Source organism: Agelaius phoeniceus, chromosome 6 (genome assembly GCF_051311805.1).
Source record: "Agelaius phoeniceus isolate bAgePho1 chromosome 6, bAgePho1.hap1, whole genome shotgun sequence".
NCBI classification, from domain to species: domain Eukaryota; kingdom Metazoa; phylum Chordata; class Aves; order Passeriformes; family Icteridae; genus Agelaius; species Agelaius phoeniceus.
Window position 1 is genome coordinate 11358096 of NC_135270.1, and position 23471 is coordinate 11381566.

A 23471-nucleotide genomic window follows, 5' to 3' on the forward strand; every position below is an offset into this window, starting at 1 on the left:
GCCTCCATCATCTCCTCCCGCCCGCTGCACCCTTGTGTGACGGCACGGGTTACGCGGCCCTGCACGGGCACAGTGCGGAGCGAAGCCTCCACGCCGCAACCGAGCATCCTGCAGAGCCGGTGCGGTACCGTGCCACCCCCGTCACCGCATCTGCGGGCGTGCGGGCCGCGCGAGACACCGAAATGGCAGCAGCGGGGCGACCCGCCATGTTGTACGGCACAAGGGGGCGCCATGTTGTACGGCACAAGGGGGCAGCCGTCCTGTACGGCGCCAATGTGTCGTCACGGCGCGGGGCGGGCGGTTGGATTTGAACGGGGCGGCGGCGGCCGGGGAGCGGGAACCGGGGCCGGGGACCCGGAAACCGGGATTCGGGAGCGGGGGGCCTCGAGCGGGAGGTAAGAGCGGCCGAGCGGTCCCTTCGGAGGAGAGGCGGCGCGGGAGCGGCGGCCGCCGTTGCAAGGGGCCAGGGCCGGGCGGGCGCTGCGGGGAAGGAGCGCGGGAGAAGGCGGGCGGCGCTGCCCCGGGAGCGGCGGGGTGGAAGCGGGGCTGAGGCGGTGCCACCTGCGGTGGGCGCGGAGCGTGTGGGGAACCCCCCGATAAGGGCGGTAATTAATGTCTGGGGAAGGCGTTAATGTGGTGTAATTAATGCAGAGGTGATTAATGCGGCGTTTGTGATCGATGAGTGATTGGCGCCTGGGCTGTGTGGGCTCTAAAGCGAAGGCGCGGGAACAAAAAGAGACGGAAAAAGAGATTATATGGGTTTATCCTATGGGGAAAAGGCCGAGGAGGGGCGGGATGGGCGACAGGGGTGGACTGAAGTGTTATGGAGCCATTCCCGTGTTCGCAGAGTCAAACGGGGGAATAAAAAGTGTGTGTGGGGGTGTCTTCATCAGCACAGCTCGCAGCTCGGCCCTCAAGGATTGTAGCGGACTTTGAAGCAGGATTAGAGAAGAACAGTTAAGGAAAGTGTTTGGGAAATGAATTTCAGATAAATATCCCAAATAGCAGAGTGATCAGGGCTTTTATAGCTCCTGGCTTATCTCTCATAGCGATCTTCCCTGTCCTTCCCTTCTTTGTGTGTTCAGCCTGGCCGACGGTGGGTTTCGATGGGATATCGGGAAGGAATTGTTCCCTGCATTGGGAAAATTAGTTCATGAGGTTTATGTCTAGAAAGGAGACAGAGGAGTCACTTTATTCATGAATAAAGAGAGAGGGAATAGGCCATTTTCCATGGGGTCTCTCAAATTGCTGGAGAATGCAGCATCCTTTTTATCCCGAGTTACCTTTCCCCATTGCCTGAGGTACTTGAGAGATAGAGACTTCCTGAATTGCCTAATACAGACCCTCTTCTAATGTGCACCCTGGTCCCCTCATTTTCTTTGTATATTTGTTCTTTTTCCCCAAGTCCAGGAATTTAGCAGCACCTTGGATAAGGAGCAGTTTGTGTCAATAAGTAACATTCTCCTGTTGCTTAACTCATCTCTAATTCTCTGGCTTAGGCAGACTCATAGTTTGTAAAAACACATTCCTCTTATTCCTTTCAGGAGGGTTTTAAGAGAATTGAGCCATGCTCTTCTGGTTGTATCTAGAGAAGGAACAAAATGCAACAGGCACAAGCTGAAATACCAGAAACTCAGTTTAGAGCGAGAGGGAAAATGTCTTGGATGTGTCAGAGCAAACATTGTCTAGGATAAGGTTTGATCATTTATCTCCCAGCATTTACCAGAATCTTAACTTTAAATAAAATAACCAGTAATACTTAAATTGTTAGCACAGCTGTTTTCTAACATGATATACAATAGGAAATGTATCTCTAATGTGAGTACAACAGGAGAACGTTGACTTGAGAGGCCTGTTGTACTTCAGAGCATTTCTGTGACTAGAGAAGGATGGAGAGGGAAAAACACAGAAAAAACACAGCATCAAAAGCTAATAGCAGTTTATAGGGTTTATGCAGTTTTCCTACTGAGGCTCATTAATGGTTTTGTATTTTGGTGCTGTATTTTATAGGAAAAGCTTATCCTTCAGCAATGGACAAGATTTACACAGACCCTAACATGGAAATGTGAGTTGTAACCCTCTAAGAATTTTACTGTGGCATAAAATATTGCCCTTTAGAGGCAAAACCTTTTGTAATGCACTTCAACATCCCTTGAATGAAATGTGTTTTCCATTGTGATGAAGACCAGGGAGTTTCTTTGGTGTTTGGTGAGGGGATTTCATAGTGGTGGGTTGTCAGGAGATGAACTGACCATGGGACTGGGAGGGCAATCTGCTGAGTTTTCCAAAGCTTATCCTGGGAACCAGTGCTAAAATGATCAATCTGTTCCAAGCACGTTGTTTATTTAATTTCACACTTGTAAAAATAACAGAGAAATCAATTTATTAACCTCAAAACTGTGGCAGGACCATTCAGAAAACGTACCTTGGTGCAATTTTGTGGCCTTCATACTGATGCCTGGAAATAGAACACAAACTTTTCCAGGCCATATAATGATACTATAAAAGCAAAACTTTACTTGGGAGCCTTCAGGTACATAAGGTGGTGTAAAACAGTGCCCCAGATTAGATCATTGCAATTTATAAGATGGAGCAATTAGAGTGTCTGGCCAATATTGTCTAATTGGAGGAGCAGGTGGTTAGGTAATCTCCCTGATGGGTTCTGCCCTTCTACCCTGCCTTTATTATGCCAGTCATTACGTGGGGTGCAAAATAAAAATGTCCTTGGAGAAGTAACAGGCAAGACAAAAAAAAAATTTAGGAATGTGTCAATAAGGGCCTGTTCCCTGTGGGAATGAAAGGTGGGAAAGTACTGGAAGTTACATTGAGGCATTTAACAGTCTACAAAGCTACAAATACATGAAAAATACATAAAAGCTAAAAACTTTAGGTATTGATACCTGTTTCCCTTTTTGCCCTGCAGGGATAACACAGAGCACATCAGAAGGAAGCGACTGTCCTCCGTGAGTAACCTTCAGTATTCCTCAAAATAAAACTGTGTGAGGGGGGAAAGGAGCCAAGGGAAGCTGACAGAGGAGCTTGAAGAAAAGCATTCCAAAAGATCCTGTCAGTCCTGAGAGGATTGACTGTCAGTCCTGAGAGGATTGACTGGGGCACTGCTGGCTCTTAGAAACTCTCTTCAGCCAAGAAAGCAGCTCTTGGAGCGGCAGCTGGACTCTCAGCTGCATTTTCTTTCAAAATTTTCTGCATTTTCTTTCAGATTTTAAAGGCTCCACGAAATCCTCTGGATGATCTGGGAAATGGGAATGAAATGACAGAGGTGGGTCTACCATGCCCTTTCCTACCAATCCCCCTCAGTGTTTTCCTGATTCAGCTGTGTCACTGTAATAACACGGGTGGTTTTAATGCACCATTTTTGATAATAACATTCATACAGCGCTTTTGTTTGGTTTTGTGTTCCCTGGGGAGCTGTGCCTGTCGTGGGTAGCAAGCTGTTGTGTTTTTTGTTGGCAGGACATCCACGTAGAGAGGCGCAGGAGGAGCTCGCGCAGGGTCAGCTTCGCCAGCACCATCAAGTGAGGGAGCTGCACACCCACACCCCTTCCTCAGCCAGAAAACGCAGGGAGTAACATCCCTTCCCCCTGAAAGTGTCCTCACTGAGTATTCACAAATGGCTGCAAGCAGCAGGAAGATTGTTATATCCAGTTGGGTCAAACCCTGAGAGCCATTATTCATTTTCCTGCCTGAAAAAAAGTCCAGTTCAGTGAAATTCATCCAGTTAGGAACTTTTGTTTTCCATTCATGCATCTTAAATGTCATAACGGCATCTTCTCCCTGAAAATTACAGCTGGGTTCAGTACATTTCTGGCTTTTGATATCTCGTTTCAGAACATATATAATGTATATAAATTAGTGCTGATTTTTTTTTTTAAATTTGCTTTTAGAGATGGTTTTGTGTTTTTAAAAACTGGTGGTTTTGTTCTTAGCTGCAGAGTCTTCCAGCGAGATCTTAAGAATGGCACATCAGAGACAGAGAATACAGGTAAAACTCCTTTTTCTTTTTCTGACAGCTATGAGCAACAAGATTTTAGCTTGAATTTAAGAAATCAGAACTTTTCCATCCGGGGAAGGAACAACGTGGTCAGCTCTTTGTCCTGGCCTGGCTGAAAACTCCTTAGTCACAGAGTTCTTGTCTTGAGAAGACACATCAGGAGTGAGAACTTCAGAACATTGTTTTCTGTGCACTTCACTCTTGTCTCATACTGAGTCAGAATTGTGTGGGTTGGGCAAAACCTTTAAGATAATCAAGTACAACTATGATCATGCTTCTCACATTGTAATGTTGTCATTTTCTTATTTTTAGGGTGTTCAGCAAATGACAAGGATGATACCTTGACTAATCAGTAAGTATCATGTCTGATAGATATTTGTTATTATTCAATGTTTATTACCAAGTGTTTTCCTCAGAAAAAGATGAAACATTAGTCTGGCCTCAAAGCTCTTGTAGATAAAGCACAGTGGTGGGATCTGTAAAATTAAAAACACTTCATGGTAGAATAACAGATAAGACACTTTGTATGTGAGAAGGGGAATTTCACAGAGCCATAGATCTATGAAAAATAAAGAATTAATCTTTCTTGTCATTTAAAAATTAAAATACCGCTGTATGTTGAACAGTGGTTTGTGGCATAATAGATAATTTCATGGGAAAGATAAGATTGTGATCAAATTAGAATATATTGAAGACAGATAAGCAGTGTCTGGTACCTGCTGCCCAGATCCACATGAGCTCTGCCATGGAATTTGGAATTCTGTGCAGCACAATTCTCTGCCTCTTCAGTTTACAGGTCAAGGCTTCCCTTTGAAACCTTTTAACAAACTGTTTCTCAAACCCACCTTTTGTAGGAATGAAGACCCTGGGGCTGTTCCATGTGAGATCACTGGTGAGTTTGAGAACAGATTTAATAACTAAATGACTGTTTATTTAAAGCTATTGATTATGTTTAAGAAATTTTATTGTGCCTAGAGCAGTCTCCGTGCCTTGGGAGAGCTCACTCTGGATGGGCTTTGTCCCTTGGAGTTGTTTACAAGGATCCTGTTGTGGAAGTCTGGGTGGCCCTTCGAGGTGCTGAAGGAGTAATGAAAATATTTTTCAAAATATATTTGGGTTTAATTGTGTTTATTTATTCAGAGCATTGAGCTTCAGCTCAGTGGATAAAATAATAAGTAAACAGCACAAAAACTGGAGTATTCCCTTTCTTTCCACAGGGATGAACACTTTGCTTCATGCCCCCATCCAGGCCTTGGGACACCAGATTGAGGTATGTGAAGGCTGTAATTTTTTGGTGCTGAAAAACCAGTGTCCAAAATACATCACAAGAATTTGTGTAGTAAAGATTAAAAATGTTAACTGCCTTTGTATTCACATAAAATTCTCTTCAAACTGAGTATTCTATGTTTTGAAGTGTATCCTAATCTGATAGTCATTGGACTGCAACATAAATAACTCTTGCTTCTGAAATTCCTTTACAACTTCTCAGTAAAGCAGTAGTTCCTCCATTCTTGTCTGCTTTGCAAGCCTTCATGAGCCTCCCTTATTTTTTTTACTAATATAAGTTTTTAAGGCAAGTACAATAATCAGATATTCATCTGATCACAATTATATTTTGCAAAAGTAAGGCCAACTAACCAGTCAGAGAAAATAAAAATACTTTAAATATTTTATTTCACCAGTTACTTTCTAATTCTGCCTTTAATTCTCTGCTAGATGCAGCAACCAGTTCTTATCTTATTTGATCATCTGATTTAGCAGTCACATTTGGAATGTGCACACAACAAGAATTATTGTTTAAATTTAAATAACTACATATTTCATGTTTGTGTAACAGTAATAGCTCTAAAGCTAATCTGCTTTGTAAGGTCTCATGTTATCGAAGTTACATTCTGTAATTTGCCAAAATCTTGCACTAACTTTAAGACTACACTTTCCTTCCAAGAAATTAATATAGTTTATATTATTATTGTAAATATGTAATTATTTATCATTTTCCTCTGGATGTAATAAACAATACTTCCCTAGAAAATCATATCCTATCCTAAAACAATAGGATTTTATATCTGCATAAAAACTCCACAGTGTGAGTCAGTCTTGCTGTTTAATGTGTGGTTCTTGTGTTACCCACATGTGATGAGCTCAGGGTTCAATTCCTTCCACTCTGAGTGCAGTGTAGGTCACCAGGAGGACTTGATATGGTCCCTTCCACTTCTCCTGGGTTGGTCCAAAACTCCAGGTTCTGATGAACGCCAGATCTTCTGGTTTGAAAGGATGTACAGGCGAGTCTGGTCCCAGTGAATTGCTGGTAACAATGTACCTTGTAAAACTTACAAGAGTCAATTTTAATACTATTATGTTAATTTCAGTAAAATTTTGTGGCTTCCCTTGCCTTGTTGGTGTGGCATGGGAAAGTTTCTGGCCATCTAGAGAAAGTACCAAAATACTAAAATGTACCAGCCCCCCTCATTCTGCCTGGGCAGTTCTGCAAATTCAGTTTGCCAATAATTACCTGGTAAATTGCTCTGTTTTACTAGCCTTGGAGGTGGCCTTCCTTCCTTGGAAAGGAAAACAAATTATTGTGGAAATCAAATTACTTATTTTTCAATTTAATGATCTTAATTTTGGTCATCTTTGTGCTTACTAAATTCCTTTATACATTAGCTACTGTATTTTCTATTTCCTGAAGTGTTTCTTGATGGTTTTAGTTCTGTTATCTTATACATTAATTTGGAGGTACAATTACTCACCTACATGAATTTACTAATCACTTGCTGGGATTTTCCGTGGCTTCCAATAGTGGGGCTAATTGCCTGTCCTGGTTTGGTTTTTGTTCCCAGACATTCAATTTTTTGCTAGGTATTAGTGCAAGGATACCTTTTTCAGTAACTTCTCTTGCTGTTCTGTCAGCTAATTGATTCCCTGTATTAACTGGGGAGTCTCCAAACTGATGGGCTTTACAAGGACATCCTGCTGGCAATATCCAATGTCCTCCTTTTGGCTCCAAACCAGCTGTGCCCATGGGGGGACACATATCAGCTTTTGTGCTTCTCTGTAGCTACCACTGCTCTCAGGTATCTGGGTCACCTTCCCTTGCACTGTCCAATTGTTTGGACAGGCTGCTTCCATGATCCCAAACACCAGCCAATTCCCCCAGTGCCAGGTAAATCCTTTCATGCACAGATATAACTCAAATGGTTTGGTTCAAGACTGAGGCTCTCAGTGCAGGGGTTGGCATTAAGGTTCTTTCAGGGTTTTTCAGGTGCTCTGGCTCTCAGGGGTCCAAAACAAGTATTTTTGGTGGAGGGCCATGCAAGGGTTTTGCCAGTACCCCATAATTGCAATCCATAAGTGACACCATCCAGCCATACATAAGGAGGTTCATAGTCCTTGGCTCTGGAGTCTGGCAAATGGCTTCTTTTCAGCTGCTTCCCAAGCTTCTTTTTTTTCCTGCAAGATCTTAAAACTAAAGTATGTTACTGCTTCTTTGCTTATTTGTGCTATTTTCTCTGACACCCTGTATCCAGACAGTTCTAAGAAATGTAGCAGACTTACAGTAGCATTGAGTCACTTACTTTCAGTCTTGATTGCTGGCAGAATACTTTCCAGAATACTTTTATTTGCTGTCAAGAGTGTGTACAGATTAGCTACAACTGGATGAATATCAGGAACTTTTCATTAATGGCCCTTAAATCTTAAGTCTATAACTGATAATATTGATGTATTATATTCTGATTCATATTCTTTCACTATTCTAAAATTTCTTTATAAGTCTCTCCAGCTTCCCCATGCCTCCGACTTAATAGGATATTGGTTTTGCTTTACCAGTCTGGCTTCAGGTTTGAGAGTAATCCTCACCAGTTTGGCCACCTTTGATCATCCAGGCATCTCAGTTGCCCATACCAGCAGGGTTACAGCATTCTGTGCCTCCTCTGGCATTTTGTCCAGCTCTTCTTAGTCCTATAACATAAAAATCTTTGCCATGATGGCTTTTGATTCTGATGTTTCAATTTGTATTTGTCCATCCTAGAAAGTTATTTGAACATCCAATTTTCCCAATTAATCTCTCCCCAGCAAGGGGATTGAGCATCCAGGAGTATACAGACTGGTGTTTTCCCCCACTGTTTTATTAATTTAAATAGTAATCATTGTAAAAAAGGCCTGTTCTCTTTCCTCCCTATTGCCCCCACAACACTTACAGGTTCTGAGCTAAGTTTTCCTCTGCATATATTCCATACTGAATAAGTTGTTTCTGTATCAATTAAAAAATTTACCTTTTCATTCATTCATTGCATAATGTAACCAGGACTCAGCTAAGGATGATTCCCCTGGTTCCTTTAGGGGGATTTTTCATTTTCACTTAAGGTCTTGGGCTTGATGGCTTGAAAATCCTGGTTTAGGTTCTTTGTTTGATTTGCCTAGCTTGGGGACACTCCCTTTTCCAGTGTCCCCATTTTTTACAAATTGCCAAATACATTTCAGCTATCAACTATCACAGCACAAAGTGCCAAATACATTTCAGACACTGATTATCACAATGCAAATTGCCAGATATACTTCAGCCACTAATTACTACAAGTTAATAAGTATACTTTATACTTTATATATTTTTATATTATATATTTATTTATATTTATATTTTATATACTTTGTTTCTCAGTTAGAGGGGTCCTGAGTCCTAGTTATAGTTTCAAACACTTCAGCAGCTCTGTCCAGATTTTCCCTTTAAACTCCTGCCACCTTTCTCCATGACGTTAAATCCACTATTAAAAACAAGATTACTGGACAATAATTCCCAACCACCTGCTGGAGGGGGGTTATCAGAACTTCCCTGGCATCTCTCCCAACATCTCCTTGCTGCCTTCTAGCCTGTCCTACAACTGGACCAAAATCCTCCTATCCCCTAAAACGTTCTCTCTGTTCCAGTCCGCTTTTCCAAGACTCACTTATGTGTCTAACTGTATTCCCTGGTGATTCATGATTCACCCCCTTTATTCTTTGCCACAGAGCAACCATCAGCTCTAAATCATCCTCCTGCTCTTCTTGCCTGCACTTTAAGCACCTCTTTTAACCCTTTGCCTTCTTTTCCTTTTCAAGTGTACAAGGAATTTAATCCCACTTACTTTCCATTCTATGAAACAACATAAATTGCAATATTTATTATACTGCAAGGTTCTATCCTTAGGCCACATCTCTTGATCTTCCTGTGTATAAAGTGACCACCACTGATGACAAAGTTTTTAAAGTTCTCCTTCTTACACAATGGGAATTGAGCAGTTCCAGGCCAGTAGTTTTTGGAGAACAAGCATTGTGATAATTCACCAGGTATAGACAATTTATCATCTGGTAACAAATATATTCATTATGCTTGATAAAATATAATATATCTCATTACAATTTCCCCCCACTGCTATAAAACTGTAAGCGCTTTCTGTTCAAGAGGCTAAAATCTCCCTTATCAGTGGTGAAAAAGTCTTTTGAAACATCCAGCATGGTGCTGCTGCTTTGGAGCAGGTGGACAATAAACTGGTGGAAATAAAAGGTGGAAATCATGTTGTAGAGAAATATCAGAAAATACTGATCCATAAGCCTCAGTAAGAGGTCTGTGCTTGCTAAGATGTGGTTAGATGTGAGGTGTAAGATGAGACACATTGTTTTGTTAAAAGCCATTTAAATGTTATATATTTGCATAATTTAGTCATTGCCCTTTCCTCAAATATGTTACTGCTTATCAGGGAGGCCTGAAATTAACAGGTTGGTTTTTTTAAGAAAAGGCTTATAGAGCTAAAACCTTAGGTCATTACATTAATCAACATTAGCTGACTTCTGTTTTAAATAGAATAAACCATTGATCATTTGTTTTGAGTGCCAGAATTCTGTGATTCTCAGAATCACTGAATTCTCCTTTTTTTGTTGTTTTTCAGTGGCATGACGTGGACCAGGCTGCTCCAAGGATGGACAAGCAGGACACCACCCTCCTGTTCTCGGAGGAGAATGAGATGGAGATGACAGCCAGTCACACAGCCATGATCTCACGGAACCTCAGCACCCACCAGCCCGACAGAACCGAGAAAATAGACTTCAGCTCCTTCCTGGCTAAGTTAAACTCCAGCCAGGGGAAGGCAGAAACCAGCAAGGAATTGAGTTTGCTCTCTGACTCCACAAACCATCCGGGCCCGTCTTTGGAACAGAAGGAAGAAGCCACTACTGTGAAAAAAATAGATTTCAATGAATTTCTGCTGAGACTGAAGTCAAACAATCCTGCTGAGGGAGCTGACAAGGACAATGTTTGCTGTGTCCCTTCCCAAGGCTCGGGAGATGTGACACAGCTGTCTGGGGAATTTGGCTATTCCCATGAGCCGCTGGACACCTGCAATGTGACAAGAGTGTTTCGAGGCCGAGAAGGTGGGATGGAGATGACAAAATGTGAGGCAGCTGATGTTAAAATTCCATTCCCTGGCGTCAGTGAGGTTCCAGCAGAGCAGTGGGAGTGTGGGGATGTTACCCAGGCTTTTGCAGACGAGGGCATGGACGTCACAACCAGTCACACTGCAAAGGTGTCCTTTGCCCTCTCCACTGTCGGGAACCAAAGGCTCAACTTCCAAAAGGATTTCCCACCCACAGAGTTAGATAATTCTGTGTTCGGGAGAGCATCTAATCCTAGCCTAAATGTTCAGCAGGACCCTCAGCTTTGTGCAGACAGAAAAGCAGCAAGTGCTGAAGGCAGAGGAGAGCCGCCAGTGCTGCGAGCTGGGAAGCAGGAGGCCGGGGCATTGGCTGCCATCCAGGGATCTGTTTCATCTGAGACCATCTTCCGAGGGGACAAAACCATTGTGTTTTCCAAGTGTGATGACATGGAAATGACTGGGAATTACACAGACATCATCTATGAGGCCAGCACCACAGAACAGAGCAGTTCATGCCATAAAACCTGTGAAAAGCCAGTGAGTACCAACCCTCCGCTGGCAGGGAGCAGATCCCTGGCATGTGGTGACATCCCAAAGGGTCTGGCACCTGGAGATAATCCTGCTGCTGGGCCCTATAAAAACAGTGCCCTTGAACTGCCTTCAGCCTCAGGTGGACAAATGGAAAATGTGTCTCAAGCTTGTGGTCCTGCTGCAGCCAGCTCTGGGTTTGGCTCATATACACATTTTGTGGCTGGTGGTGTTCTGAAGAGCAGGTCTGATCCCTCTGCAAACCCCCAGCTTGTTTTTTCAGGTGAGAAGACAGTAATATTTGGAGGGGAAGATATGGACTTGGCTAAAACGTTTGTTAAGGATGGTGGAGAGAATGTTGATAATGAGCATCCCACTGCAGTGTTCACCTCTGTCACGTGCAAACCTCATTTCCTGGGCAACAGATCTGTGTCTTCCAATGTAGCTGAGCAGGAAGAAATGGAAATAACAAGATGCCACACTGTTTTCTTTGATGGTCAAAGCAGTGGGATAACAGCAGAGACAAAACAAATGCCCTGTAAAATCATTCCAAGAAAGAACCAGAGCAAAGATGTCACTGAGGGTGACATATCTGCATATTCTGTGGATATGGACAAGGAAAATGTTGAAGTGAGGAGTATTGATAGGAATATTAAAAGGAGCCAGGCTATGGAGAGGAATGCTCAAGATCTTCAGATGGTAATGGTTGATAAGAAGCTTGGAAAAACCAACTTCCAGGCAAGTGGTCTGAGTTCCTGTGCCAAGAGCACGTGTCTGCTACAAGAGCAAAACAGAGGAGTCCCTGAGAATGTTGTCACCAACACTGGTGCATCCCTGTCTTTGCAAAGCCAAGAAGTTGGGTCACAGCCTCTGGGAAAAAACCCTCCAAGCCCCTCAGATTTCTGCACAAATGACACAACAGGCTTGTTTTTAGGTGATCAAAGCATGGACATAACCAAAGCTCATCCTGCTGCCTTTGAGATTGCTCCTATTAACACAGAACAAGGATCCAATAATGATAATCAAAACACTGCAGTATCCAAGCAGCTGCAAAACCAGCCCTTCCCACTTTCCAGTCATCGTGGTGTGGATATCGTGAGTCAAACTGCAGCAATGGAATGTGGGGACTTGAAAATGAGCACCAACAAGCAAATTGTTACTGCTGTGGCTCCAAGTGGTTCATTTGCTTTTAATAACAATCCTGCTCCCTCTGGAATGAGAGGAAATGAACAGTCTGGGACAGTAATAGGAATAAATGCAGAGGGCCAAAAGTCAGAGAGGCAAGAGAAACCTCAGCCTGTGAGGGCAGTAAGCAAAGTATTGCCAACCCAAGGAGACTCTGACAGACATTTTTCCATGGGTAAAACAGGTTCTTCAAGACAGGATTTAAAAACTCTTCCCTTGGCTCCTGGGCTGCTCCAGAGGGGTGCACAAGAACCAGTGTGGGCCAGGACATCTGAGGCACCCAAGGAAAGTTCCCAGTTATCTTTCTTTGGAGAAAAGTCTGTTGTGTTTCCCCATGGTGAAAACATGGACATGACTGGCAGCAGTGTGGTGATGGTTCCAGTTCACACTGTCACAGTTTTGTCACAAAACAAAGCAGCACCTGGATGCTTTGGTCAAGGTGGAAATGAAAGAATGTCCTTGGAAACAGGGGTCACCACGACAACGCCGGCGGAGCAGGGCAGGCAGGAGGCTGCAGGTGGCAGAACCATCAGTTTTCCTCTGGCTGAGGACATGGAGATCACCACAACTCACACAGGCTGGCACAGACAGCCCATCCCAGCCATTCCTGCTGACAAAACCATTGTGTTTGCCCATGACCAGGAGGACATGGACATCACTGCATCCCACACTGTTGCTGTCAGTAAGAACATCTGCGGGTTTGAGGCCCAGCAGGTGCCCCACACAAACACCCAGCAGCCACCACAGCACATGCATGGCAGGCTGGTGCCCTGCAGAGGTGAAATGGATTCCTCACAATATGCCACAAAACCTCTTTCCTCTTCTGCCTCATCAGTCCCAGCATTTCCGAGTGAGAAAGGAGCTACACAGGTCCCCAGTGGCACAACACCACATTCCATTTATTCTGTCTCCTTTCAGGAAAGTACTATGGATGTGGGAGCACCACATGATCAAGGCCTTCCCACAGATAATCCTGTCCCTGTGAGCAGGGAGCAGGATCTCACACCACCAGAAAAACTGCAGTCAAAGGGAGTATCTTTGGAGTTCCCAAGTAAGGGCCCTGTGGATCACAGGGAAGAAAGTGGCAGTTTGCGATCCTGTGTTGCCTTTCCCATGCAGGGATCAGATCCTTGGAAGGGTCATCCAGATGCCCCTGGTACTCAGAGAAACCAGCTAATGGAAGAGGATTCATCTCAGCCTGGAGATTCAGATTTGGGCTTGGCTGGAGCAAACCTCCTTCCAGCTGCTAACAAGGAATCCAAGAAAAATGAGGAGCTGTCAGCTGAAGGGGAGGCGTCTCCAAAAGATTTCCAAATAAACTCTGAACAAACGAGGCAGCCTTTGGTCACTGACAGTTCAGGGGATCAGACACAAGCCACTCTTCCACCAGCAGCTTCAGGTATTATAGGTGTTTGTTCAAAACTGATGGGTTTGACAAGGAAATCTATTTCTGTTTCCAAAACTGCTTCTTCTGACCAGTTGCCCAGTTCCTCAGCTCAGCCAGAGGATACCCTGAGGTTGGGAAAAAACACTGTCAGTGAAGCAAATAACTTCTTTGAGCCCAAAAAGCAGGAAAACACAGGTCTGGAATCTGGAGCTGATCCCATAGGGATGGCACCAAAGGATAAATATCCAGGAATCAATATCCCTCTGGGTATATTCCAGCCTAAATTACCAAACAAGAGAAATCGTGTTTCCAGTGCACAGGACATAAATACAAAATCAGAGAGAGTAGAAGCCCCAGTTCCAGCAAACACCAGTGAAACCCCAGGTAACAAGTCCAGCAGGCAGAACTTCAGTCCTTTTCAGTTCATAGCAGAAGAATTTCTCCCTGTGTGCCTGGAGGAAATGGATTCCAATGAATCTGTCAGCTCCGAACTCATGGAAAATGCTTGGGATGATAAAAATCAGAAACAAATCCCCCACTCTGAAAAGGATCCATTTGAAGGGACAAAAGCTTGCAACATGAAAAGAGCTTTAGGACAAACTGAGGAGGATGGTCAAAGCCCAAAGAAGGCCAAGAGGGATCAATATGTGGATGCTGGGGCCTCTCAAGACTTGGAGGTGAGCTTGGTCCCTCACTGTAAGGATATGGGAACACCACCAGGGCTTAAGTTTTGGGGCTGTAAGTGGATCTGTTAGTAGGTGTTCTTGTTTTTCATAACCACCAGTTTGCTGTCATTTTCCTGTGTGATTCCCTCTGGTTTTCATTTTTTTGCCAAGCCAGAAGAATCAGGTTGGTGTGTGCAACAGTCCTGTTCCAGGCAAAACAGGCAGAATGAGGGATTTGCCAATTTTAAACCATTCTCTGCATAGTATCCCTTTAATCCTTTCAAGGAACAGCTACAATAAACCACTGATCCAGTTAGGTTGTCTTCTAGAACTACATTAATATTTTTTTTTTAATTTGTTAATAACAGGTGACTTTTGATGTGCCCCAGGACCAAGCAGAAGCTGAGGAAGCTGGAGAGCCTCCAAATCTCTCAGCTAAAAGCCCTGGGTGTCCCCATGCCAGCACCAGCAGCTCCCTGGATTCTGTCAAGGCTGACATAGAGTCCACAAGTAAGAGACCATTTGTGATAAGAGTCCCAAACCCTGTGTTCTTTGCCCTGAAAGGATGTTATTAACCCACCAGTATTTCCCCTTTCTGTTTTGTTTTCCCAGTCCAGCGCAGCAGCCAGGTGGAATCCCAGCTTCTCACGGACAGCATTTGTGAAGAAAATTTATGGGAGGTATGGACAGGGCTGGAAGACAGCAATTTCCTGTCCTAACAGGAAAAAACCTCCTGTGTTTATACACTAGTGAGCATGCTGTCTTGAAAAATGGACTTACCTGTATGTTTTTCCTCAAATGCACAGAAATTTCAGAGTGGTGCTATCACAGTTGGGGAGTTTTTTACCCTTCTTCAAGTGCATGTTGTGATTCAGAAGCCCAGGCACAGCCAGCTTCCAGCCAGTGTGAGTGGAACAATATAACCGACCTTAGATAATACTCCTTTGTTGGTTTGGGTTTTAAATTTTAGCAACTCAGACATCTTTAAACGAAAACCAGAACAGATTTCCATCTCCTCACCAAATACCATCTATTCAGGATTACTGTTCTTGGATAAATATGCTAATTCTTGCTTTTAAAATTTGTTTTAAGGACAATGAATTTGAAAGAATTAGAAGCTCAGTCTGACCTTTTCACTTTATCTTCTCACTGTGTCCATCAGCCACTACTGCCTGTAGCTACTCTGAGCTCCTCCTGCCTGTTCTACTCTCTCCTTTAGAAATGCTTCACTATGATATTGCTACTTCTATTCCCTCACCTGAAGAAAGGGGAAGAAATACAGAACAGAAGTCTGCCTTCTAAATCCTTTCTATTCTTTATTTAAAATACTCTCCTAGCTTAGTTACAGTTTAATTTACAAATGTATTCCTACTGAGTTGTCTCTAAGTATTCATCAGGCTTAATAACACTGCTACTGTGGATTAGTGACTGATACAAAACAGACACCACCCCCACAAAAGTCCCTGAAAACTTTCTGTGAAGGAGTGGAAATAATTAATGTCAGTGATTTTTGAGCTTTACTATACAGGCAGCTTGCTGAAATACCCCCCTCATAGTTATTTGAGGAATAAAGCTCCATAAAGCTTCCCTAAGGCTTGGGGGCTTTAATTCTGAATTAAGCATGACTTTGAATTAAGCATTGCTTTGTTGGGGAGCACTCTTTTATCTGCATAACATATAATATTTTCAAGTCTTCATCTAAAAGGAAGACCTCTTTCAGTAATATTTAATTTCATTGTTTTAAGCTCTAATGATGAGGCACATATCCCAAAAGGAAGCCTGTGTTCTGGTGTGAGGAAAGACAAGTTGTGAAAGCAGAATTGAAATGACTGGAAGTTACTATTTCTGAAAAAGATGGATTTTTTTTTCTTCTTTTTCTTCCTACTTTTCCTGTGTTTTCCCTCAGTGTGCAGTCAGTGCACCTCCCACTGCAGAAGATCTCATCTACAGCCAGTACGTTCACCGGCCCAAGCTGAGGATTTACGAGGAGGATTGCCAGGACCTGTCTCAGAAAATAGTGGAGTGAGTGCTTTTCCAGTCACACAGTTTATCAATAATTCCATTTTTTCATGTCTGGGTGCATGGAAATGGTCTGAAGAAAGTTACTACATTACATACAGGAAAAATGAAAATATAGTTAGTAGTTTATTACAGATTTAGAAATGAATTGTGTAAGTATCACCGTGCTGTTTTATGTGGTCAGTGAAATTGCTGCAAGACTTTCAACTTTTTTCCCCCCATATTTCAGGTTAAAACCACATGTGACTATCCTGGATCAGCCCCTGGTGAACGTGATCAGGAGTTTGTGGGAAGTAATGAGAACCTGCACTGATGAAGAGGTAATGCTGCATGGAGAGAATGTTTGTGTGTAATGAAGAAGTGAGGTTAATTGATTTATTCACATCACATAAGAACCAGAATGGTCACAAAATAACAGCAGGTGAAACAAGGCAAAATATTTTCTCATTGGAAACCTGCTAAGAATTTACAGCATGTCAGGAGAATGCAAGGAAGTGTGTCCTTTGAAATATATTAAAGGGAAAAGAAGTGACCCACCTGCATAGAAAACCCAGAAAATTTATAGAAGTATCCCACAAGAACTGAGAAGGTGGATCAAGAGATTTTTGTATTCTGTGGTTCTAATGCCAAGAATAAAGATCTATTCCTTGAAAATAAAGTCTAAATTGTTTAGAGACACAGTATTTTTCATAATTCATTGTTAGTTTGGCATGGGGATGTCACTGAGGTTGGGTGCTGAGCTAGAGTCAGGAAGGATTATATTTCCAATCACTTTCTCTTCTGTATTTTCCATTCATCACAGCTGAGTAAGTTTGGAGCAGAACTGAACAAGATGAAGTCCTGTTTCACCAAGGAGGCTAAAATCTTGTCTCACAATGAGAAGGAGACATTGTACAGGAAATTGCTGCAGAGTGCTGAGGTAAGGAGCCACAGGGCTGCAGGCATTTACCTTTAAAAAATCACTTCTACCACATTTCTTGTCTTTAAATGTGTAGGAGCTTAATTATTGTAGTGTGTACTTTCATGGAAGTTTCTTTCTTATGAATACATTTCCCTTTTATTTATATGCAGATATAACACTGGGACAGTGACATTCTTGCAGTTACACTGTAGGAACTTTCTGCCCAAGAGTTTTGGTGATTAGCAGAGTGAAAAGTGGGAGCATTAAGGGAAACACCACCAAAAATGAGTTCTTTATACTGTAGCAAGACCAGTGTTAGTAAGTAGGTTACTAGTGTTAGCAAGTATTTAGGAAGAAATTCTTCCCTCTGAGGGTGCTGAGTGTGGGCACAGGTTTGCCCAGAAGCTGTGGCTGCCACTGGATCTCTGGAAGTGTCCAAGGCCAGGCTGGATGGGCTTGGAGCAAGCTGGGATAGTGGAAGGTGTCCCTGCCCATGGCAGGGGGTTGGAATTGGATGATCTTTAAAATCCTTTGTAACCCAAACCATTCAGGGGTTCTCTTCAGATAAAAAGGAAGTGCACAAGTAATGCATTGTGCCAGGGATCAAAGATGTGTATGTACCAAAGCTCTAGATTCAATAAGCATTTGGTAATTTCTTATTATTGGCTACTCCCCCATGGTTTGTCCATTGCCTCTTCCCTCTAATAATAATAAATTTCACAAACTGCTTTAATTAATCAACAAGCAAAGAGCCCCATGGTGATCCCAGAAAAAATTCAGCTTTTAAAATAATATCATTGACTCGAGTACAATTTTCCCATCTTAGGAGCAATACAGAAAGCTCCAGTCAAGAATGGAAAAGGTGGATGAATGGATGAAGGAGGCAGAGAGCTCTGTGGTTGCTCTGGAATCAGGTGTGTGTTTCCAAAGAGGTGGCCAGTATGCTGCTTTCTCTTTTTTCTGCAGAGCTGCTGTTTAAAAGGTCAGTTTGTGGTTGTTTGATACAAGCTGCAGTCAGAACTTGGCATTACTGTGTAATGATGCTCTGTGGTTTCTTTTTCTCCAATGCCTTGAGTAGAAATCCAGTTGCACAGTAGCAGCTCTAAACCAGTGCAATAAAACAAGCCTTGCTTGTTGTTAAAATTTTTGAGGTTTTTGGTAGATACATTTCCATGTTTTTGTATGTTTTTTTAGTTAACTTTGAAGTGCTGAGATGTCTAGAGCCCACAAACAAACAAAAGTAACTCTAAGTATTGAATCTGGAAGTTCTGCACAGACCTGACACTTCTTTCCCACAGATTCTTTTTGGAGTGGAAAGGAAGCTGGCTGCAGTGCTGGAACAGCAGGAGGGCAGAATGTCCAGGAAGGTAATGGAACCAGCTGAATGCACTTTTTGTCTGGTGTTTTAGAACCTGGGGAGGGGGATGCTCACCCCCAACTCTGCTGCATGAACTCTGAGAGGGATGCAGACACTGCTGCTGTCTTTCCTGCATTGCACAGAGCTAGTTACATAGGTGTTAGAGAATGGAAAGGACTGGTTTTTTCCCTGGAAAAAGGGAATTTAGAACTGTTTACCTGAGGAGTGTATGCTGATTATCATATTCAGCACTTCATTGTCCAATAACTCCATAAGAAGAGTGAGTGCACAGCAAATTAAGGCTGCCTGTGCTGCTCTTTTCTCTCATTTTTTTCCTTTTCTCTCCTTTTTTCTCTTCACTTTAGAATTGCAAAGCATCACAGCCCAAGAAGAGGAACTTTTGAGGTAAGATGTCAAGGAGGATTTAAGAATCAGCTGCACACTCAGATTTTAGAGGGTTGGTCTGTTTTTTAAGCACTGTCCCACATCCCCTGAGATTGGTTTATCCTTGCAGAGAACTGTCACAGATGGATGCTGAGGATGAGCTTGATTTGGCTGAGATGGAGAAGCTCAAGAACACTGAAAGGGCCTGCCTGGAAATCCTGGAGAAATATGAGTAAGGAAAACACCTCCAGGTTTTATTTTTTAATAGCTGTTTCTGGGAGCTCATATTTGTACTGGAATGTGTTTGGGTTTGGTTTTCCTTGTTATTTGATGTGGGAAATCTTGGAATGCCCATCTCCTTGCAGCCTAAGGTAGGCAATAAAGCCTTGGAAGACTTCCATGTGTGAGGCAGTTATTCTATTAGCAGCTTTGCAGTGGTACTCTGTGTTCAGGGTTTCTACATCCAACTCTGATTCAATCACCAAACTGACATTCACATTAAATTTATAGTAATATGCTTGCATTCCCAAGAGATTCTTATATTTTTTTGGAATTAAAGACTCTGTTTGGCTTGGGAAATTTCATTGCTGTATGATGTAGAAAGAGCTGCAAGAGCATTTAATACTCTGATGTTTGTCCCTCAGAAGTTGTTTGGGTTGGTTGGTTGAAACTTGGGATGATGGTGGCTTTTTTTTCCCCTTTTCAGCTTCACTGAATGGGAGCTGATGGAATGGAGTGAGCAGCAAGCTGTCTTTAATTTCCTTTACGATTCTGTGACACTCACAGTTGTGTTTGGACCCCCAATAGGTGAGTCACATAATAAGTAGGTTTATGTTTTGTGAATTTGCAATGTTAGAGAATAGAAACCTAAAATGTCCATATTTGTAAAGATCTGCTGAAAGGAAGTAGGAAATAGAAAACATACTACAGTGTGTAAGCTGAGAGAAGTGGCTTTGAATATGTTTTTCATATGAAAATTCAGAAATTTGTGTAATGCATGGCTGTTTCTGAAGGTGAGGAGAGCTGTAACTCCAGAACTAAGCATGGAAATAACTGGAATTTTTTTAATTTCCTTTCTCAGATGATGAGTTTTTTGCTGCACATCCTTCCAGGAGCATCATGAGCCTGGACTTTGAATCTTTCCTGGATGGTGAGATTTCTGAATATTGTGAAAGTAGCAGCCCTGCTAATCTTTTGTTGGGAAGACTTGCTCCATCTCCTAACGCTTTATGAAATGGCTTTTCAAAGATTTCTGGTTTTCTTTTGTGTTACAGAGGAACAAGCTCCACCCTCTTCATGTTTAGTCCAAAAACTCATCTTCCAGTTTATTGAAAGTCAGGGATGCTGGCAGAAGAAGTGTCCCAAACTGTGCTACTTGCCCCAGGTAACATTCCAGGGAAACTTAGAAGATTCTGAAAAAAAAATCCAGTTATTATTTTCTGCAACAGAGAAAATAGAGCTGAGCTGAGAAGCAAAGCACCTTAATGAAAGCTTCAGGAATGCAAACCAAAATCTGCTTCAGGAATATTCTGAGGTGTGAGGGGAAATACCTGTCTCTGAAGGCAGGAGTCCTAAAAGCTGAAGTTTATTTAAAAAACATTTTTTTGCCTTAAAAGAAAAATTGAGCTGAAGGTCATTTTGTCTCCTAAAGCATGTAGGTTTAAATTGCCAAGCCCAACTTTTGTGTTGCTGTGTGGCTGTTGGCAAAGCTGAAAGGACAAGTTTAAAGCAAAAAATGTACATTTGTTATACTTGTACAATTTCATTTTTCCACCCAAACTGAGGTAGCAGTTAAACCACGTTTATTTTTGATACTTCCTAGGATGAGTTATGTATTCAAGCATCACATGGTCACCCCCTGAGTGCTGATGTTCCTTTCTGATTGCCCCCCCAGGCTCTCTTTGACATCTCCTTGGTGGTGAATCGCTGCAGAATCTTGGGAGATGAGTTGGAATTTCTGCAGAGGTGGGGAGCAAAATTCCAGCTCCTGGAGACAGATATCAAAGACACAGAGTGAGTAAATTCAGAAAATTGTGATGGGATTGTTGGGGTGTCCTGTGCAGAGCCAGGAGCTGGACTTTGATGATCCTTGTGTGGGTCCTTTCTGACTCAGGATGTTCCCTGGTTCAATAAGATGGAGCTCACAGCAGCCTTAAGAGGGAGTTTCTAGATAATCAGAAGCAAAACACTGAAATAGTTTCAATTTGGTTTTCTTAAAAGTGACATTTCATGCTACTATTTTTAAGAACAATTTAATTTATCTTCATACAATTGCACTATAGTGTCTCAGTGCATGGAAATTAGGCTGTTCATGGATTCATTGATTTTAGGACTATCAGACAGCCTCTCCTTCCTTACTGTTTTCCTGCTTGACTTGCCTTTCTTAAATACTGAGGCCAAATTGTAGCAATGCAAAGGAAACAGAGCCAAGAGCTTACCTGTAGCTTAGGGCTTTGTTTCTTTTAATCTTGTGTTTGCCTCAGCCAAGCAGAATCAGTCATGGAAGGAGGGATGCACTGAAACTGAAGTTTACTTCCTTTACTTTCCATTTTCCCTTGCTACTTCCCAATTTTGTGGCATGCCCCAGTGGTACAACACAAATACAATTTCACCTCATCCTTCCATTACTGATCCATATCTTTAATTGAGAGGTGCCCAATTATGAACTTCCTCTGCCTACCTTGGTGCTATTTCAGAGGTTATTCTAATTTTGTAGCTCCCTTTGCAAGAGTGCCAAAACCCCCATGGAGCTGGAGGTAAATCAGTCCAACTTAAAGCATTAGAAAACCTTAACTGCCTGGGAATGTTTCATGTTAACTAGAAAACATGTTTTTAGTCTCTATTCTCTATTCTCAGTTTCTGGATGGTTCTGTCAATTATGTGTACATTAACTTTTTCTGTGGGGGAAGTTGGGGGTTTACATTCTGAAGTGTTGATAAATTGTGAAGGGTCTTTTTTATCTTATTCCTGAAGTTCCTGTCTGTGCTAGAACTCTTTAGAAGTTACTGTGCTTGTTCCATCAGTGACATCACTTATAATTGCATCACTCATATTGCATCACTTATCACTTATTTCTGCTCCTGGCACTAATTCCTGTTTTGCATGGATCTTTGTGTTTATTTCCACAGGGTGAAGCTTCTGTTCTCCTCTTCAGTGGCTTTTGCAAAGTTTGAGTTGACTCTGGCTCTCTCTCATGATTACCCATCTGCTGTGCTTCCCTTCAGGGTCCAGACCCACATTGGGGATATCGGGTGAGCTGGCAGAGCTGTGACTCCATCCCAAAGCTGGGATGGGGGATTGCACACTCAGGATCCTCTCCAACATGTGTGATAATTTTATCTTCCCCAGGGAGAAGGAAATTGCTGCAGTTCTCTCCAGAGTTCCAGCTGGTCACCACTATCTGCAGAGAGCAGTCACCTCAATCCATCAGAATCTGCTCCAGGCTCCCAGATGATCTGCTGCATCCACAGGCAGGACTGAAGCAGTCAAAGTGGGTGGTCTGTGAGTTTGCTCTTATGAGAATTCCAGCTGTGTCTCCCTGAAATGGGAATGTTGTCACCCACTCAGCTCCACAATTCCTGCCTATTTGGTGTCCTTGTGGCTTAGACCAAGTAGAACCCTTGGTGCAGGCCACGAGTTTTACAAGGACAGGGGTGTCTAAAGAGGAGAAGAAGGAAATTCCTAGATCCCTTCTAAGTTCAAGGTGCTTTTACCTTCTGCCAGTCACTGGTGGTCATTCCTGGCACAGATAGTCATGATTGGATAGCCATTCCAAGCATGGATATTCTTCTGCCATACCTCATTAATTTTGTCATTTACAGAGCACTTGGAAAAAGCAATGATGAGCATTCTCTAAATTATTACAACTGGAATTTACATTTGCTGTCATTATTTCACTACCACGTACAATTTAACAGATCCCACCACATCTGGTGTTTGTCCATTGCCTGGCACCCCTCCCAGGCCAGACACTATCCCTGCATCTGATTAATTAACCAGTTAACCTGTAGCAATTCACCCCAGAAACCAAAGTCAGAAATATTTTGGAATTAAGGCTAAAAATCCCTGTGCTTGCCCACAGACTTTGGGATGCAACAGCCTCAGAGCCATCACTGTGATTCCCTGGCAGAAGTTAGTTCTTTATTCATTGCCTCAGTCCAGCACTATCTCTGGGTGCTGGGGCACTCTCCCAGTTTGAAATGCCATGGAATTCTCGTGAGGAGACTGAACTCCTTAAACTTGGGAGTAGCTGTGAGCTCTAGCTTGGTTTTGTGTATAATTTTGTGTATTATGTGGGTCTTGCTGTTGGAACTGATCTCACCCTGTGTTACTGAGCCAAAGCACCAACCCTGGCTCAGCTCTCAGTTCTGCAGCTGCAAATCTTTGTACCCTGTAAAATATGTTGAATTTTAAAATGTTTTCCTGTATTTTAGTGTTTATATATTTTGTCTTTTTACAAAGTTTGTCTGTCTGAAAAGTGGAAGTTTAATAAAGATTGGATTTATCACTCTTCCTGTTTCAAATGGAGATTATGGGCTGCTCTATTTAAACTGGTGATTGAAAAGCCAATACTAAATTAAATTCAAAATATTGAAATAATTATGTTAAATACTTGGGAAGGCTTTT

At 42.5% G+C, this 23471-nt stretch overlaps 1 protein-coding gene across 1 annotated transcript; it reads left to right on the top strand.

Moving 5' to 3' along the window:
- Positions 1 to 182: 182 nt before the first annotated feature.
- On the top strand, positions 183 to 23355 carry KNL1 (kinetochore scaffold 1). The gene is given in 27 exon segments (XM_054634294.2): positions 183 to 285; positions 288 to 395; positions 2011 to 2065; positions 2924 to 2963; positions 3221 to 3280; positions 3475 to 3536; positions 3948 to 4003; positions 4325 to 4364; positions 4867 to 4904; positions 5230 to 5282; positions 9937 to 14196; positions 14553 to 14694; positions 14797 to 14864; positions 14991 to 15089; positions 16091 to 16206; positions 16433 to 16523; positions 17006 to 17122; positions 17931 to 18018; positions 18403 to 18471; positions 18827 to 18866; positions 18976 to 19077; positions 19552 to 19652; positions 19927 to 19995; positions 20120 to 20229; positions 20740 to 20858; positions 21974 to 22096; positions 22194 to 23355. Coding segments are annotated over 27 exon segments (6435 nt in total). The 3' UTR covers positions 22300 to 23355.
- Positions 23356 to 23471: the final 116 nt, after the last annotated feature.